General features: G+C 42.7%; 1 protein-coding gene across 2 annotated transcripts in view; it reads right to left on the bottom strand.

Moving 5' to 3' along the window:
• TUBGCP2 (tubulin gamma complex component 2) overlaps positions 1–19,176 on the bottom strand; it is a 70,234-nt gene that overhangs the window by 6,135 nt on the left and 44,923 nt on the right. For both annotated transcript variants that reach the window (XM_077454860.1, XM_077454859.1), the window contains exons 16-17: positions 4,486–4,614; positions 4,099–4,262 (exon numbers count right to left, since the gene is read on the bottom strand). In XM_077454860.1, coding sequence (XP_077310986.1) covers positions 4,099–4,262; positions 4,486–4,614 — 293 coding nt within the window. The remainder of the gene's footprint in view (positions 1–4,098; positions 4,263–4,485; positions 4,615–19,176) is intronic.

The raw sequence follows: 19,176 nt of genomic DNA, 5'->3' as shown, positions 1-19,176 counted from the left end.
TATTTGTCCATAAAAAAAAAATGTTATTAAAGTTTAATAAAAACAAAACAGCACAGAATTTAGTAAATGGGATAAACATTTGTAGATGAATAAGCTTGGTAGCCAACAAGGTTAAAACATTCGTCCATATACAAAGAACAAAAATAACATATGGTAAATCAAACATAAGTGACAAAGACCATAAAGTACGATATGATAAGTATACAGATCGGTTTATATATTTTTGGGCACAGGCACAATTTTAGATTTTTCAGGTATTTACCAAAACATAATCAAGCTAAAAGTTAAATTATATAATCCATTAGGATATGGGCTGAATAATCCATTAAGATATGGGTTAAAAGTGCACACTCTCATGTTTAATTTGAGGGTATGGAAGGGTTTAGGAATTACAGCTCTTAAAAATAGCCATCTCTCCTTTTTCAAGGAACCAAAAGTAATTGAACAATTGAAACAAAAGCTATTTCATGGCCAGCTGTCGGCTACTCCTTCATTATTTCTTCATCAATTAAGCAGGTAAAAGGTCTGGAGTTGATTCAAAGTGTGGTATTATGCATTTGTAATCTATTGCTGTGAACCTACATCATGCGTTCACAGGAGCTGTCCATGCAAGTGAAACAGGCCATTGTAAGGCTTCAAAAACAAAAAACAAATCCATCAGAGAGATAGCAGCAACATTGGAAGACAACAGTGGTGGATGATTGCAGGATCCTCTTTATGCCAAAGAAAAACCCATTCACAACACCCAGACAAGTGAAGGGCACTCTCCAGGAGGTGGGCATATCATTGTCAAAGTCTACAATCAAGAGAAGACTTCACAAGATCATATATATATGGTTCACCACAAGGTGCAAACCATTCATAAACCTGAATAATAGAAAAGCCAGATTAGACTTTGCCAAAAAACATCTAAAAAAGCCAGACCGGTTCTGGAAAAGCATTCTTTGGACGGATGAATCCAAGGTTAATCTTTACCTGAATGACGGTAAGAAAAAGGTGTGGAGAAGGCTTGGAACATGATCCAAAGCACACAACGTCATCTGCAAAACATGCTGGAGGCAGTGTGACAGCATAGGCATGCATGGCTTCCAGTGGCACTGGGTCATTATTGTTTATTGATGATGTGACAGAAGAAAGAAGCAGCCGGATGAATTGCGCAGTGTTTAGAGATATACTGTCAGCCCAGATTCAGCCAAATGCAGCAAAGCTCCAAAACATACTGCAAAAGCAACCCAGCAGCTTTTGAAGGAAAAGAAGTAGCATATTCTGCAATGGCCCAGTCAATCACCTGATCTCAAACCAACTGAGCATGCATTTCACTTGCTGAAGGAAAAACTAAAGGCAGAAAGAAAGAACTGAAGACAGCTGCAGTTAGAGCATAGAAAAGCATCAGAAAGGAGGAAACCTAGTCTTTGGTAATGTCCATGGGGTTTCAGACTTCAGGCAGTCATTGCCAGTAAAGGATTCTCAACAAAATATAAAAAAATTAACATTTTATTTATGATTATATTAATTTGTCCAATTACAGGTGAGCCGCTGAAAATGGGGGGGGGGCTGTGTATAAAAATGGTTGCCATTCCTAAAATTTGTACTTGATATTTAGGTTCAACCCCTTAAATTAAAGCTGAAAGTCTGCACTTCAAATTAATTTGGGCTGTTTCATTTTAATTTTATTCTGGTGACATACAGAGCCAAAAGTATGAAAATTGTGCCTGTGTCCAAATATATATAGACCTCACTGCATATTTAGTATCCCAAGGAACGGGCACCAGGACGGCAGGCATAAAGCCCCAGTCCAACCGTAGTAGTCATTTAGTGGATATATCCCATAAAAAAAAAAAAAACAGAAGAAGAAAAAAATAAGAACTAGATGATTTAGTAAAGATATACCAAAGTGTTTTGAATTTATCAAAATTGTCAGCGTCGAGCGCTATTGTTTCTCACATAACATCATCTACCCAAAGAGAAAGTGGAGGGGAAGCTGCCAATTTCCAAAAAAGCGGTATAACTTGTCTAGCCACCAAAAGAAAAAAAATACAAAAAAAAAAAGCCTTTTATGTAAGGTTTGATTCTAGCTTCCATTAGCACCCAACAGTAAAGGCACCTAATCCCAATTGAAATATTTTTCATTTTTTTTTCTGGGAAGCCAGATTGTATGGATAGTAAAGCTATTTTCCAGGGAGGGTCGCATGGATTAGTCTTACATCTTATAGATTTCAATAATAGTCTGCCAAAAGGCACATATTTTGGAACACTCCCACCAGATGTAGATATATGTACCCCTCTCTGGACCACACCTCCAGCACACGCTAGAAGTAGAAGGGAAAGGCTTATGAAGTTTGATGAGGTCTCTATAACCAAGGTAATAAGATTTTGAAATGGTTTTCCTGATACTAGCAGGAAATGGAAGATTTATGTGTAAATAATAGCCTTTGGTGGAGATCTCATGTCCCAGGTCCGCAGACCAGGATTTAACAAAATTTTTTTTTTATTATTATTACCATTTGAGAAATTTCTCTAGGAATCAAGAAAATTCATGTTCCAATGACCACTGTATGGAGGACAGGAAGTCATAGAAGGTCACATGAACGGGAACACAGACAGCAATAAAAACCCAACAGAAGGTCTACCTGCTTCCAACTACATCCAAAAGCAAAAAGGTGTTGACTGGGAAAACTGGCATAACATATACAAATAATGAACAAGCCACTCTGCAATTTAAAACTCAACCCTGGGAATAACAAAAACTACCCATGCAGTGGGGCCCGACCGAACTGCATAGGTTAAATGCTCATCAGTTCTAGGGGATGAAGAATAATGTCTCTCATCTTATCTTACTCTAGCAGGCTTTCTCCCATCTGTGCAAACTGGCACACCAAAGCCTCTATAATGCATTCTGGGCTGTGGTCACACAATGGCATTTTTAAGTACAATGCATAGCCAACAGAACTGTATGTAAGGACAGACGAGGGGCCATTCACAAGTCACAGCAGAGAAGAGCACCATAGCAAGGAGTAAAGTAAGTATTACACCTGATTTCTCATCCCCTAGAGTTAAAGCGGTTCCTTAATCTAGATAAAGAAAATTAAAAGTCACAAAATCCTTCAAAATCTATACATAGTTACAAAGTTGGTAAGGTTGATAAAGACCAGTCCATCCAGGTCAACGTGTGTAGATATTCATGTTCATAATCATTTTCTGTATCCCCATATACTGTGCTCCCTAAGATACATGTCTAAGAGTTTTTTATTAAACTATTAATACCTCTTGCTTACACCACCAATTGTGGAAGTGAATTCCATATCTTTACTGTAGCTGCTGACTTCATAAAAAAGGACACTTGCTTACCTATCCAGGGATCCATCACCATTCTCCACTGGGCTAGTTCTTCACTGGTCCTCGGGTCCCTCACGCCAACATCTTTAGTGTGGAAAGCTGGCTGTGACAGCTTGCAGCTTCACAGCCGGCTTCCTACTGCACATGGTGAATGGTCCTGCAGCCTTCTGGGACCTTTGATGCGTCTCAGAAAGCTTTGGATGAAGAGGGGGGGAGGCCAAACCTCCACGCAGATCACCTAGAACTGAGCGGAAGTGGGCACCTGTCAAAACTATGTACCCCCCCCCCCCCCAAAAAAATATAAGCCAAATGTGGTAGAGGAGGGAGGAGGAGGACTTGAAAGCAGAGCTTGGGTTGAAGTTCCACTTTAACAAGCATTTAACCTAGCGGTGCCGATGGGGGCCACAGGAGCACTTGCTATAATGTTCTAGTTTTGCAAAAAAAAAAATATTTTATTTTTTCACTTTTCCCCCCAAAAATATGACTCTTAAGCCGGCCATACATGGATCAAAATTTCAATCTATGTATGGGCTAGCTGATTTTACACAAGTTTATCTATCTAATGATTAGTGCCACCAGAACACAATAGTGTTGCAGGAGGGATTCCCCCCCATCAACACTGCCTGTGTTGATAGAGGTATCTAGCAATTTACTCTCCTTCCATTCGTCGTGGAAGGAAAGAAAATGATATAATCTATAGCCTGCCTTACATCAATAGCAAAAGCATTTTCTTAAACATTTGAACTGTGATAATCCCCTCACCTGTATATAATGTTGATCATGCTGTGCTCACAGTCATTGGTACTGTACATGCTTAGTTTATCAAGGAGGTCCATGAGATGTGTGGAAAAGTTGCTGTCAAAATTGTTGATGGTGGATTCAAAGCCAGTTGAAGAATGAAAAGCATCAACATGCTCTGCCAGAAACTGAAAAAGAAAGAAAAACCCCTGTGTTCCTACTGCAGCACTGTCTGGGGTTTACCAACTCAGATATGTAATCAAGACTTTCCAAATGGACATGCAGGGACGAAAAATGCATTGTGGGTATGAGAAGGGGGAAGAGTGATATAAGAGTGATTGTGTTATTATTTTTGTTTAGCTATAGGATTGTGTCTAAATGTGCAGAAATTGCTGGCTTCACATAGATCACCTTAGACGTTAGTTTCTTCTTCACAGCTTCTTCTGTTTTCTCATTCTGTGTGGGTGGTCCCATCATGGTTCCACGTTCCAGTGTTAGACGCTCCATCTCTGTCTGCACCTGCATGCTCTGTGTAAACCGCTAAAAAAAAGAAAAAAAATATATTCCCAATGAACAGTTGCTGTATTTGAAAAAAGGATAACAAATATAATATAAGAATTGTACATACGTAGTATGAGGTGTGACAATTTAAATTACAAGAATGCTGGCGGAGTAGCGCTATGGTGGTGAGTCACACAGCCATTTACACTATTAACTTATACTCGCCTGGGTCGAAGACCAATTGTCTCAGTCTTTACGGAGTAGTAGAAGAAAGAAAAAAAATTGCGCTGTTGGTGAAAAATGAGTGAAAGGAATCTGGAGCAGCGGGTTGACAGCAAATTTTGCGTGAAAATTGGCAAAAATGCGAGTGAAACTTTAGCTCTGTTACAACAGGTTTATGATGAACATTCCATGAATAAATCAAGTGTTTTTGATTGAGAGGGGATATGATTTCAATGTACAAATACCGTACTAGTGACCTCACAATAGGGATAACATTTTTCCGCACAAGGGAATTTAAAAAGACATGTGGCCATTTACTAAAATTAGAAGAGAAGCGGTTTAACCTTAAACTGCGTAGAGGGTTCTTTACTGTAAAAGCGGTAAGGATGTGGAATTCTCTTCCACAAGTGGTGGTTTCAGCAGGGAGCATCAATAATTTCAAAAAACTATTAGATGGGCACCTAAACAACCACAACATACAGGGATATACAATGTTCTATTAACATAAAAACACACCCAGGTTGGACTTTTTTCAACCTCACCAACTATGTAACTATGTTTTCTCCAAAGTCCTGCTGGCTGAAAAAACAACAAAATGAGCCACACAGTCTCTTGTGTATCTCGGGGTCCAGTTCGACACGGCCTGAAGCCCTAAAAAAATTATAGTGTTTCAGAGCAGGATCTCTTTGGCCCTGTCGTTCTCTCATCTTTGGGCACCCCAGTGCCTGATGATTGTTGACACAATGGTTTCCACTGCTGCGATGGTCAAATGGGCCCTATGGAGAATGCATCCCTTTCAGAAAGGGCTCCTTCATCAGTGGAGGTCGAGAAGCAAAAATCTAATTATTCACATCTCACTGTCAATGAAGAGGAGCCCTCTGTGGTGGCTACTGAAAAAGAACCTGCTCAATTGTTACTCAATTGCCCCCATCAATTGGATTACAATCACAGCCAATGCCAGCAGCAAGGGCTGGGGTGCTCATTGCCTCACAAAAGTCGCTCAGGGCCAGTGGAGCTTCCCCTCTCATGTCAAATGTCCTGGAGCTTTGTGCAGCCTTCTGCGCCCTTCTTCCCTTCCGCTACCTATAGAAGCATCAGTACTTTTGAGGCTGGACAATACCACTGCAGTCTCTTACTTAAAGAGGCAGAGGGTGCTCAGAGTCTGAGCCTTCTACAAGAAATAGAGCCAATTATGTCATGGGCCCAGAGGAATCTTTCAATCGCTATCTGGATTGTGCAAGCCATCCATCAGGCAAGTAGGAATAAGAGCTTGGTACTCCCAGAGCTGATGACTGCGCATTTGACAAGAACTGTGTCAACATCCTGAGTGGCTTCTCACCATGTGACTCCCAAAGTAATATGCAGGGCAGCCTCTTGATCATCCATTCACACATTTATGCCTCACTATTGTGTCAAGCCCGCATCTTTATCTTCTGTTTTTTTGGCCTGAAAATGCTGTCCATTAATAGTTTAAATGAAAACACTCTTTTGCTTGTTCTTTTGTTCAGGACTCCCACCCAAGTTGTTTGTGTGGCTAGTTAGTTCTCAAAAGTATGTTGCCATAAAGTCTGTCAGAAAAATTTAAAATTTCCTATCAAGTACTTACCATAATTTTCCTTTCCTGATGGAGTCATGGCAGCATGAGTTCCCTGGCAGTGTCAGGAGTAGGTTAGTTACAAATAGGTCCATGTCCGGAACACCCCATCTCTGACATACTGCTAGGAAAATGTCAGGGGGAAGAGTCCATTCTCCCGGAAAAAAATTGTTGGTGACTCATGTCGTCTGTCTGCCAACTCTCTATTCCTGGAATGAAAGTTGCCGACAGGAAAGGAAAGTTGTGTTCTGCCCAAGCTAGAACAATATTCACCTCTTTTTGGGCTGCACGACTTCTTGTGCCCCCCTGGTGATTGACGTAAGCCACAGCCGTGGCCTTGTCGGACTGAATCCTGACAGTCCCGTAGTTTGAGCGTCCCAGATTCTAGGGCCAGACATACTGCTGAATTTTCCAAAATGTTAATAGGCAAGGTCCTCTAACCTGGACCATCTCCCCTGGACAGAATCTTCTTCCCGGGCTGCTCCCCAGCCTAGAAGGCTGGCAACTGTTAGCACTTTCCAGAATACAGGTAGAAAATATTTTCCCTTTTGCTGGATAACAACCACCACTTTAGGCTCTGACTTACGTCGGGAGCCAAGCGTATTTGGGAAAAAACTAAGGACTGAATCCTTTAATTCCAGGCCGACAGGATGGTGTTTTGAAGTAGTCCTGAGTGAAAACTTGCGCGTAAGGGACGGCTCAGAAGGAGGCCACCATTTGCCTCAACAATCTCCTGTCCAGCCGAATGGAAGGATTTTTCTTTGTTTTGATAAGTTGAATTAGTTCTACAATGGAACAGATTCTCGTCTGGTGTAAGAATACCTTCTTCTGTACGCTATCCATAACCAGCCCCAAGTACTGTAACCTCCTTGATGGTTTTAAGGAGGATTTTTCTAGGTTGAGTATCCAACCCAGAGATTCTGCGATCAGACTCTGGTTTAGACCTGAGACTGAATGATCTATTAAAGGTAGATCGTCTAAATAGGCTAGAACCATTATGCCTTGAGCCCTTAATCTGGCTAAAGGAGGTGCCAGAATCTTTCAGAACACCCATGGTGCTGTGGCTAAACCGAATGGCAGGGCCACAACTGAAATGATGATTTTATATTTCAAAGTGCAGGAATTTCTGGTGAGCGGGAAAATTTGGCACATGGAGATATGCATCTTTGATATCGATTAAAGCCAAAAACTCCCCTATTTTGCAGGATGGACACAACCGATCAGATTGTGTGAAAGGGTCGGTTGTTTAAGTGCCGATTCAGATCTTTGAGATCTAGAATGGGTCTTAGCTCTCCGTTTGGTTCTGGAACCGTGAAAAGTTTGAATCCAACCCAGCCCAACCCAATCATTCTGCTTTGTGGGCTTTCTGCCCCAAGATCTCTTCTGACCCTGGTGCTGCCCTTGGGGACTTCCCCTTGAACCTGACGGTTGAGGTTGTCGAGACTGCATAGAGGCTGATGCCCCTGGCACAGAAGAGGCAGCACGATTAAAGGAGAAATATTTGAACTTCTTTACTGGTAAAAGAAAGCTTTTCCCATTAGAGATCCTTTGGATCATCTCTAAATAGCCGTTCACCATGAAAGGGAAAACTGGCTGAGAGCTTTTTACACGGTGCTTCGGCTGACCAATTTTTCAACCACAGAACTCTGTGAGAATGCACTAGTCCAAGAATAAGCCATGAGGCTTAAATTATAGAGTCTTTCATAGCATCTACTGTGAAACATAGTGCGTCTGATACACCAGCCCATTGCTGGGCCTGCTGATCTGGCAGAATTTTAAGTATCTCCACAAACTGTTCCTTAATGGACTGAGATACACCAATTGCAGCAAGAACTGGCTGCGCTACTGAATCTTGCTAAAGACATTGTTTTTAGAAAGAAGTTCCGACTTTTTATCTGTAGGATCCTTTAACATCAGTGCATTATCCACGGACATGTCAGATTCTTGCTCACTGAGGCGATTGCAGCATCAATTGCTGGAACCCTCCCATAGGATAAAGTGTGGATAATTTCTTGGGAGGATAATATTGTTTATCCGGATGTTCCCATTCAGAATACATAAGCTTTTTTAGCCATGAATTAATAGGAAAAAACATCCCCAGATGGGGGAGGTTCTAATGAACCCAATTAGAGGTGGGTTCCTCAAGAGCCTGTGCTGCAGGCAGCAAAAAGTTTAAGTAAGGGAGTACACAAGCAACCTGTCTTGTGATGCTACTCCTTCCATATTAGGATCCTCAGAAGAGATTAAATAAGTATCTTCCAAATATTTGTGAAGATCTACCTCATCCCCAGCCTCATGCACCTCAATAAGAGGGTCCTGAACACTAGATGGGGATCCGCTATGTTTAACCCCACTATGGAGAGACATCATAGCATCAATCTTCTTTCCAAATTACAAATGGTAGATGAAAAAATCTCTTGTATGATATATACAGGGATTGAAGTGTCTAGCGCAGCTGCAACACCAGTTCCCCCTGACGGCTCAATCTGACCAGCCGCATCCCTCTCAGAGGAGGATGACATTCTTTTCGAAATGGATTTAGTTTATAGAGAAAACCATTGACCCCTTTAGAACCCTTAGAGGAGTTCCTGGTCCCATTACCACTCATAGCCTGAAGCATAAAGTAGAGGCACTACCAGCAAAAGAATGTACACGGCTAGGCTATAGTCCAGCGCCATTAGCTGCTATTAATCCTAGCCTGGCAAAGTATAATGTGTCAAAGGGAAATGCCTGTGTCACTAAAGTGTTTTACGGCGCCAGCGACGGCTCAGGCGTCCTGTAAAAACAGCAGACATGGCGGGGTGGGGGGGGGGGATGTGAATCCTCCGCTGAGCGGCCGCACGTTCTGTCCCCTTTTTTTTTCCAAAAAAAGGAAACTGCTTTTGGTATATCGATGCCCCGAAGCGGAAAAGGACCAATATTGGGGCCGAGGGGAGGAGAACCAGATCCCCCTTTCTTACTGGAGGATCTGTTGTGGCTAAAGGAGAGGAAAAAACTAAAGGCTTCTGTGCAGTTTCCAGCGTCAGGTCGGTGAGTGCTCAATACAGCCCCCAGTAGTATATGTGTCATAGGCATTACAACGTTATACATAGAAGGAGAAATTCCTGAGAAAATCTCCCTTACCTTTTCCCTGCAGCAGGGTTATCTGAGATAAAAACCCAATCTTCACCCTTCACCGTGGGCTCTGAGGCCTTTAGGAAACCTTCAGGAACAGGGGAACCTCAGGTTAACCACAATCCTGGACCTGAGACAGCACCCTGCCAGTAAAAACCTTATGGCCTTACTACCAAAAAGCACTGGATACCAGGGTCCAGCTCTCTAAAAGAGAAGCGTTCACAAACAAAACCTTGTTTCTTCGGACACGAGGCCCGGGTACCATCTATTTAGCCCATGAAAGGACATCAGAACGGATCCGGTCAGCATGGCTAGCCCCAGCAGGGAAGCTTCCAGTGTAGCTCAGCACAGCACATCTTTACTTGTGACCAACACCTTAGACACTGGCGAAAAAACTAAAGACTCCCAGTAGTGGGAAGGGTTATATAGGGAGTACACTTCTTGCCTTAGGGTATGCCAGTGTCCATCACCTATCAGGTGGCCTTAAACCACATAGTAAGTACTATGGCTCTGTGTCCCGATGTAAAAAAAGAAATTAAAGCACTCCAGCAGTATAATGCATACACCAAGAACTGCCTGTATTTCAAAAACGTTCGCAAGCATTCAATGCTGCTCCAATCTTCTATGCACATTTTAACAGGCACTATCAAAAGTTGGAATCTCCCACTTTTATATTGGCCAGTAGAAAAGCTTTGGAAATGAGAGAGGGGCAGTTTGGCCTTCAACACTACCAGAACTGTTGCTGACGTGGCATATGAAGGCATATACTTCCTAATTGTATACAGAAAAATTTACATTTTTGTGAAAAAAAACCCAAAGTGTTAAATTTTTTTCTTAGTATTATTCTACACGTTTCCTTTCTTTATAGTACATCATGGGACACAGAGCCTTAAGTAATTACTTAATGGATTATGGGCCACCTTCAGGTGTTGACACTGGTAAACCCAATCAAAAGGAAGATTACTCCCTATATAACCCCTCCTCCTTCCAGGAGCACATCAGTTTTTTTGGCCAGTGTCTAAGATGTTGGTCATGAGTGAAGAAGTGCTCTGAGGAGCTCCAGGAGGGATCCATGCTGAATTTAAATTCCATAAGTTCCACTGAGGCCTAAGATAGATAGTACCTGGGACCTCGTATCCGAAGCATGAGGTTTTGCCTGCAATGCCTCTCTTTGTAAGGTTGCACCCCAGGAACCCAGGGCTTAGGTCTTGTTACATTACCTCAAGCTTCCTGATGGGGTGCTTGTACATGGCCCAAGGCAGTTGGACCCCTGTTTTTACAGACCCAGTCCTTGAATCTTTGCTAAATGTTGCCCGCCGTGATGGGTGAAAGTGGGATTTTCTGTTAATTCAGCAAAACCCTGCGGTGAGGACAAGGTAAGGGAAGAAAACTTAGATATTAAAAACATCAATGCTTTTTCTTTCATTTAAGGAAAAAAATTTGTCATGCCTTAAAATCTCCACTAGATGGAGTCTATGCACATACTTTACCCAGTTGTCTCACTGCTCACTGTTTGCTCAGTTCCGTGTCTGGATGCACAGTGTGTAGAAGGAGATTTTGATGGGAGCAGAGGGTTAGGGGGACAGCTGCACCCGCCTTACATTACACACCCCCCCCCCCCCCCCCCCCCGCGGGGACACGGAATCCACGAGGATGCACAGCAGGCTAATAACAGATGAATACAGCTGTGTCAGTCTCTCCTCTGCTAATGAGGAGGAAACAAGCTGCCTGCACACAGGGACACACGAGCTGTGGGACACGTATGGGTTGCCAAACTGGCATTCCTGATACAGGAAGGACACTTTTTCCAGCACTAGGCTGAACTTTATAGCAGCTTTAAAAGTCATGACTATTTTCAGCGATTTAATGCAATTTGTACAGAATCTCTGTTTTTGTACTTAAGACTATGCCTGCCAAAAAAGACACCACAAAAGCCAAAAGAGTAAAAGGTTTCACCCCCAGGCATTGGGATTTCCAGCTGTATTTCCATGCTGTCATCCTTGCCTGAATTACCAATTATGGCAACTTAGGGTGAGCCATTTGATCAAATTAGCGGATTTAATCGCATCCTCCATTTAAATGGATAGGAAGCATACTAGGTTGACCCTCCCCGCTTAAGCTTTGCAAGGGGAACAGTGGGCACATGATGAGATTTTACCCTCAATAGATCAGGAAGAGAAACAAACCGATGATTCTTCTGCAGAGGAAACAATGGTAGATGAACCTTTTTCAGCTTTTCAATCTGAAAAATTGCTGATACAATCTCTTACAAAAATGGTTCGCTCCACTTCCATTCTGCCTCTAGCAGAGTCTCATGAAGACTTGGCTTCTTCCTTAAGTTCCTTAAAACCTTCCGATCCTTTGCATGAGTTTCCTGCACATGCATTATTGAACAGCTTATTTTTACAGAATGGGATAAACCGAAAAAAAACATTTTCTCCCTCCTAAGAGGTTTTCAATTCTCTATCCTCTGGAGGAGAAATTCTACAAAAGATGAAAAGTACCAGCAATTGACACTGCGATTTCCAATGTGAATAATAACTTAAAGCGGTTCTTCACCCTAAAGGGGAAGTTCCGCTAGTATTATCCCTCCCCCCCCTCCGGTGCCACAATCGGCACCTTTCGGGGGGAGGGGGGTGCAGTTACTTGGATGTATCTGCACCCACTTCCGGCCAGACCGCCACATGGCTCCGCCCACCCCAGCATGGCTCCGCCCCCCCCCCCCGTTGTGTTCTGGGAAACACACAGTTCCCAGAGACACAGCGGGGGACCATAAGAGAAGCGCAGCGCAACTCGCGCATGCGCAGTAGGGAACCGGGCAGTGAAGCCCTCATGCTTCACTTCCCGATTCCCTGACAGAGGATGGTGGCGGTGGCTGCAGCGAGACGAGCGATCACTCGTTATCTGCCGCCGACATCGCTGGAACCTGGGACAGGTAAGTGTGATATTATTAAAAGTCAGCAGCTGCAATATTAGTAGCTGCTGGCTTTTAATATTTTTTTTTTTAGGTGCAGCTCCTCTTTAACTTGTCCTGTAGACAATGTACAGATGCTTAAAGATAGAACAGATTAGAAGTAGGAATCCCTTATAAAATCATCTTTTTCCATAGCAGGTGCTGTCACTCAGCCCACGTCTGCCAATCCCTAAAGGTCCAATTTAAACAGGCCCTTAGAGAGCTTCCTATACAACAAGCTCGGGATTTGGCTGAACTGCCTAAGGCATTATGTTTTGCCATAGATGCCATTAAAGACTCTATTCACCAGGCATCCCACCTTACGCTTATGCTTGTACATATGTGCAGAATCCTGTGGTTGAAAAATTGGTCAGCTGAAACACTATGTAACTCTTAACTGGGTTCACCTTTATTGTTTGGAGAAGACTTGGATAAATATATCAAGACAATTTCTGCTGGGAAAAGTACTTTTAAACGCCTTTCATTTAAAAGGGCTCTTTTCCCTGCGCCAGTGGCTTCCGCCTCTAGGCAGTGCTGACGGCCTCCGCACTCTAGAGGAAAACCTCAGGGTCAGACCCAGGCTCAAAAGAAGCCCTGGGGTAGGAAATCTGCAAAACAGAATCCTAAAGCCTCATCATGAAGAGGCAACCCCCCTCCCCAAGGTGGGGGGAAGACTTCTGCAATTTTAAAAAGTCTGGAAAAAGGAAATTCAGGACAGATGGGTCATCTCCACGATAACGCCGGGGTACAAGCTGGAATTTCGGGACTTTCCACCGTCTTGTTTCCTGAGAACAAGCGTTCCAAAAGATCCAGAGAAAAAACAAACAAACAATCTCTGTTTCAGACACTAGACTGATTAATATCTCAAGGGGTGATCATACAGATAACCACAAAAGAGCAAGGTCTGGGGTTTTATTCAAATCTTTTCATGGTACCAAAACCAAATGGAGATGTCAGACCCATTCTAGAGCTAAGAAAGCAAAATCAATTCCTGAAGATCCACTCCTTTCGCATGGAGACAATCAGGTCGGTAGTTTCTATCCTTCTGGGAAGAGAACTTCTGGCGTCAATCGACATCAGGGATGCATATCTACATGTCCCTATATTTCCTGCTCATCAAAAGTTTCTGTGGTTCGAGTTAGAATAGCAGCATTTCCAATTTGTAGCTCTACCCTCCGAGCTAGCCACAGCACCTTGGGTGTTCAAAGTACTGGCCCCACCTCTAGCCAGGTTAAGGGCACAGGTCATAACAGTTGTAGCATACCTAGACGATCTATTACTTCTAGATCAATCTGTGACTAGTTTGGAGCAAAGTGTACGCACTACAACCAACTATCTGAAAATTCTCAGCCTAGAGAAATCTTCCTTAATACTGCTAAAAAGGCGGGAGTACTTGGGTCTGATCTGCATGAGGTTGCTAGGAACCATAGTGGCTTCATTCGAAGCAGTTCCCTATGTCCAGTTCCATTCAAGACTGTTGCAGAACAGTATCCTGTTTGGAACAAAACAGTTCAAGCTTTAGACTTACTAATGCGGCTGTCCCCAAGAGTGGCCCAAAGCCTTACTTGGTGGTCATTAACCCAGAATCTGCTGAAAAGGAAAATCCTTCAGACCAGTCATCTGGAAAGTGGTGAAGACGGATGCCAGTACTAGAAAAGACAACTGTCCAAGGACAGTGGTCAAGAACCGAAAGAATCTTGCCCATCAATATCCTAGAGATTCGGGCAGTAAGTCTGGCTCTAAAGGCCTGGACTTTCAGGTTACAGGATTGTCCTGTCAGGATTCAATCTGAAAATGCCACAGCTGTGGCTTATATCAGTCACCAAGGGGGCAACAAAAGTCTCAGCACAGAGAGAGGTGAACCATATTCTAACTGGGCAGAAAGGAATGTTCCATGCCTTTCTGCAATCTTCAGTCCAGGAGTAGAGAATTAGCGGGCGGACTATTTAAGTTGCCAGCAGTTATTCCCAGGGGGAATGATCTCGTCACCCTGACATATTTTGGGCTGTTTGTCAAAGATGGGGGACTCCGGACATCGATTGCCTAGCATCCAAGTTCAACATTAAGTTGGTCAACTTTGTGGCCAGAACAAGGGATCCACTCTCATGCGAAACTGATGCGTTAGTTAGTGACCCCATGGGATCAGTTCTCACTGATCTATGCATTCCCCTCTATTCAATTGCTACCTCTACTTCTTTGCAGGATCAAGCTGGAAAGAAAGCCGATAATTCTGGTGGCACCAGCATGGCCCGGATGGTCACGGTATGCAGAAATCGTAAAGATGGCAGTGGAGGGCCCATGGTGCGTCTCACTACAACCAGATCTGCTCTCTCCGGGACCCGATATTCCATGCTTCCTTATGGTCTCTAAATTTAACGGCTTGGCTATTGAAACCCACATTCTAAAGAAACGTGGGCTTTCCGGGTCAGTTATCTCTACCCTGATTAATGCTAGGAAGCCAGCTGCAGAACTATATAATACAGAGTCTAGAAGGCTTATGTTTCCTGGTGTGAATCCAAGGGTTGGCACCCTCAGAGATATATCATAGGCAGAATTCTTGCCTTTCTACAATTAGGGATAGAAATGAAATGGGCCTTAAGTACATTGTCTTGATGTGGTGAGAGCAGTGAAAATCAATTTAAAGAAAACTGCTCAGGTTCATAAGAATGATGTCTTATTTATTTTTCCGGAGGGTCCTAAGAAAGAACAGTCAGCATCCAATTCCACTGTCGCTAAGTGGATTCGGAAGTGATAATTCAAACTTATTATTTAAGGGGTATGATTCCCCCGTTTCAAGTTAAGGTGCATTCTACCAGGTCGGCAGTGCGTCATCAGGCCTCCATGGCTCAGATCTGTAAGCCCGCAACTTGGTCTTCAGTGCATACATTCACAAAGTTTTATCATCAGGTGGATGTAAAGAGGTATGAGGATATTGTCTTCAGGCTCAGTGTGCTGCAAGCAGCAATATAGATCATCAAGTCTGGGTGTACCCTGGGGGGAGGAGCCTGTAATGGTGTGTGTCTGTATCTAACGTCCAGGAGCTCCATGGCCCCCACCGCATGGACAACGCCGCCGATAGCGGCTCCCCGATGATCTCCTCCTTCTGACCCATCCCCCTGGCTGCCTCTCTCTGCAAGGATCTTCCCTACCTCCTCCTTCGTGCCTTCCCCTCGGACCGGGACGCACGACAACGGGCTGAGCGGCACCCTCGTTGGTGACTGCGACCCCCCAGTGCGGCTTTGGTGACCCCCTCGTAGGAGCGCTCGTTCACCGGCGCCGGTCTATTTGCTCTGCGGGCAGCGCAAGGCTCCGCTCGGAAATGTTCGGTAAGCCTCGGATAGGTATGCTTAGAGCTCCGGACGCCATCTACTGGACAAAGTAAGATACTGCCCATAGTATACATAAGAATGTATTGTGCTTAGGAAAAAAAAAAAAAAGGGTTTGTGTTTGCTGAATCTTGGATAGATCCCAATAATGAAGATAAAGTCTTACTCTAAAAAATTACGGGGTAAGTGGATATACTAATATAAAATATTGAAAGTACACCGTATTGTATTTTCTGTCAAATATTGGGACTAAGTGGTAAAGCAGCAAGATCAACATTTGCAAATAACAAGGAATATACTTTTTCTGTGGCGTAAAAGTTTTGGCAAGTAAATGTATTGGCAAGTAATTAAAGCGGTAAAGTAAAAGTAAGCGAGTTACCTCAATAAAAGGAAAGTTGGTATACTATGTGATCCTACTTCATTAAAAATGAAATAGAAACTATTGAGTGGAAAAACGAATATGAAGAGGTTGGAATGAGGGTTTATTTGGGCCATACCGAAGGTAACGCAAAAACACAGTGATAATAAGAAATTTTAAAACTATAACGCAGTAGATAAGGAAGATAAGGAAGATCGCTGACACCCGTGGACATTAAATAAAATACAAAAAAAAAAAAAAGGGGCAAGAACGGGGAAGAGGCACATCTAATAATAGCAATAGAGGCGATTAATTAAAGCTGTGCTAGATGAAGGGAAAAACAGCAAAAGCAGGGGTAACCCCGAAATCCCCACGTCGGAGCTTAGTCGCCAGCCCAGGTGCTATGAACAAATATGTTACACAGACGGCAATCACAGAGAAACAACAGGCAGAAAAACCTCAATCCCAACACATAAAAATCCAACAGACAGAAAGTACCGAAAAAAGGGAAAGAGAAAAGAGCAGAAAAGAGAAAAGAAAACTTCAAACACAAAATTCACATGACATGGATGTATTACTTGACGTTCCACCAGAGGAAGGAACAGGCTCAATAACTGAACCAGATCAAAGTATTGAATTTTCAACATCCCAACAGACACAACTAGAAAATCCTCAAGTATTGCCCACTAAAAATGAGATAATCTCTATGTTTGCAGCTCTGGAAAATACCATGAAAGTAGAAATGGAAAGATTACATCAGAACCTAGGACATATACTTGAAAGGATGGTAAAGGTGGAAGAAAAAGTGGAAAAAGACACGAACATAATAAAGAATTTGGAAGCAGAAATACAAAGTTTAAAAATGACACAACAAGAACAAGCATATCAGATCGAAAATCAAGAAAATAGACACAGAAGAAAAAATCTAAGAATACGAGGGGTCCCAGACGCACAACAACGAGAAGATTTAACGGTTATAATTAAGAAGATTTGCATTCCTTTAATAAACAAAGAAAGGAGTAATGAGATAAAAATAGAAACGGTTCATAGAGTAAGGAAACCTAAAGGTCTCCCACAAGAAACGCCACGAGACATTATAGTGCGATTCCAAAACGAAGAAGATAAATATCAAATATGGAAGAATATTAGATCAAAAGCACCATTAACATATGAAGGAAATGTTATTCAGATATTTCAAGACATCTCCCTGGAAACTTTGAAGAGGAGAAGAGCCCTTAAACCGTTACTGACAATCCTGGTTGAGAATGAAGTGCAATATAATTGGGGCTTTCCTGCAAGTTTAATAGGGAGAAAGGATAGCCGCACAGCAAGATTAAGATTTTTAGAAGAAACCGCAGAATTTTGTGGAAAATTGGGGATCCCAGTTCCGGGGGGAGGGGACGAGGTGAGGGGAGGGAGCAGAGATGAAAATTAGTCCCTCCTCTTCTCACGAGGAGATGGGGGGTGACGTGAAGGATAAAGTTACAAACTAGTGAGGGGGGGAGTTATACTCCCAGTAGGGTGGGACGTTTTTCTTTCTGGGTGAGGAGGGGGGGGGGGGTGCGGTGGGGGTAGGGGAGCCCCTTGTACGTGGATTAACCACCCCGCCAATGAAAGACGGGATGGGCGATCGCACCTTTGAGCAGAATTCCACCCTAGGGCCAAGGGATAACTGGAACGAGGAAGTTCCAGATAAAAGGTCCCGGACCAGTTGGTCAAATATACATCTAATGGGGGGATGGGGTGGGGGACGGGATGGGAGGGTAAAGGGGAAATGGGAGGTGGGTGGAGGGAGGGGGGGGGAAGGTTAAATCTGTTGACAAGAAACCATTGCTCCTACTAAAAAAGGTTAGAAAAAATTTTAAACACGTATAATGCCGGAAATTAAAATAGTAACATACAATGTCAGAGGAATGAATTCTCCAAAAAAAAGGTATAAAATACTAAGGGAGCTGGAGGGCTATTCAGCAGACATTGTGTTTTTACAAGAAACACATTTGGCTCTTGATCTAAGTCTCAGATTAAACACACAGAATTATCCAATGTGGTATTATGCAGACACCCCAATCAGGGGCTCTAGGGGAGTGGCAATTGGGATCTCTAAAAATGTCAAATGGAAAGTAGAAGAAATAAAAACGGATCCACAGGGGAGGTACTTATTCGTAAAAGGATTAATAGAAAGAGACAGATACACACTAGTAAATATATACTGTCCCAATAAAGGCCCAAAGAAATATCTAAACAAAATGCTGAATATTTTAGAAACATGCAAACAAGGCCATATAATTTTTGGAGGGGACCTAAACTTCGCCATGGACCCATATATAGATAGCACTTCACTGGGTATGGTACACGAAATCAAACAACATAGAACCTTGAAAAAGAAGATGTTGCAGCACCAATTAATGGACACTTGGCGAATATTTAATTTAAGGAAAAAGGATTACACATATTATTCCACAGTACACGATATGTATGTTAGGTTGGACTATATATTTGTAGACCACGAACTACTAGAAAATATATTAGAAGTTAAAATAGGACCTATAACCCTCTCGGATCATGCACCTGTAATAATAAAATTAAAAGATCTAGGAAGAGAACATAGTACACGGTTATGGAGACTAAACGAGTCCCTTCTGGAAGACGTGGAAACTGAAAACATTATTAAATATGAAATTGAACAATACTTTCTAGCCAATGACTCAGAGGAGATCCCAAGGGCTACACTCTGGGAGGCCCATAAAGCCCTAATCAGGGGGAAATTAATATCTATAGGATCCTGGGTAAAAAAAGAGAGTGAAAAGAAGCTAAACGAGTTAAAAAAAGAACTTCACTTATTAGAACAGAAACACAAGGGTCAACTTGATAAAAACATTTATAAAGAAATAATACATAAACGTACGCAACTAAACAATAGATTGGAGCAAGAAGCAAGAAAAATCTATAAGCACGTAGCTAAAGAAAGATACATGTGGGGTAATAAACCTGGGAAACAATTGGCCAGAATAGTAAAGGACAAAAAATCTATGAA

Source organism: Lithobates pipiens, unplaced genomic scaffold, assembly GCF_037356315.1.
Source record: "Lithobates pipiens isolate NorthernLeopardFrog02 unplaced genomic scaffold, aLitPip1_a1.2 Scaffold_25, whole genome shotgun sequence".
NCBI classification, from domain to species: domain Eukaryota; kingdom Metazoa; phylum Chordata; class Amphibia; order Anura; family Ranidae; genus Lithobates; species Lithobates pipiens.
Note: the sequence above shows the minus strand (reverse complement) of the source record. Positions and strands in the feature narration are given on the sequence as shown.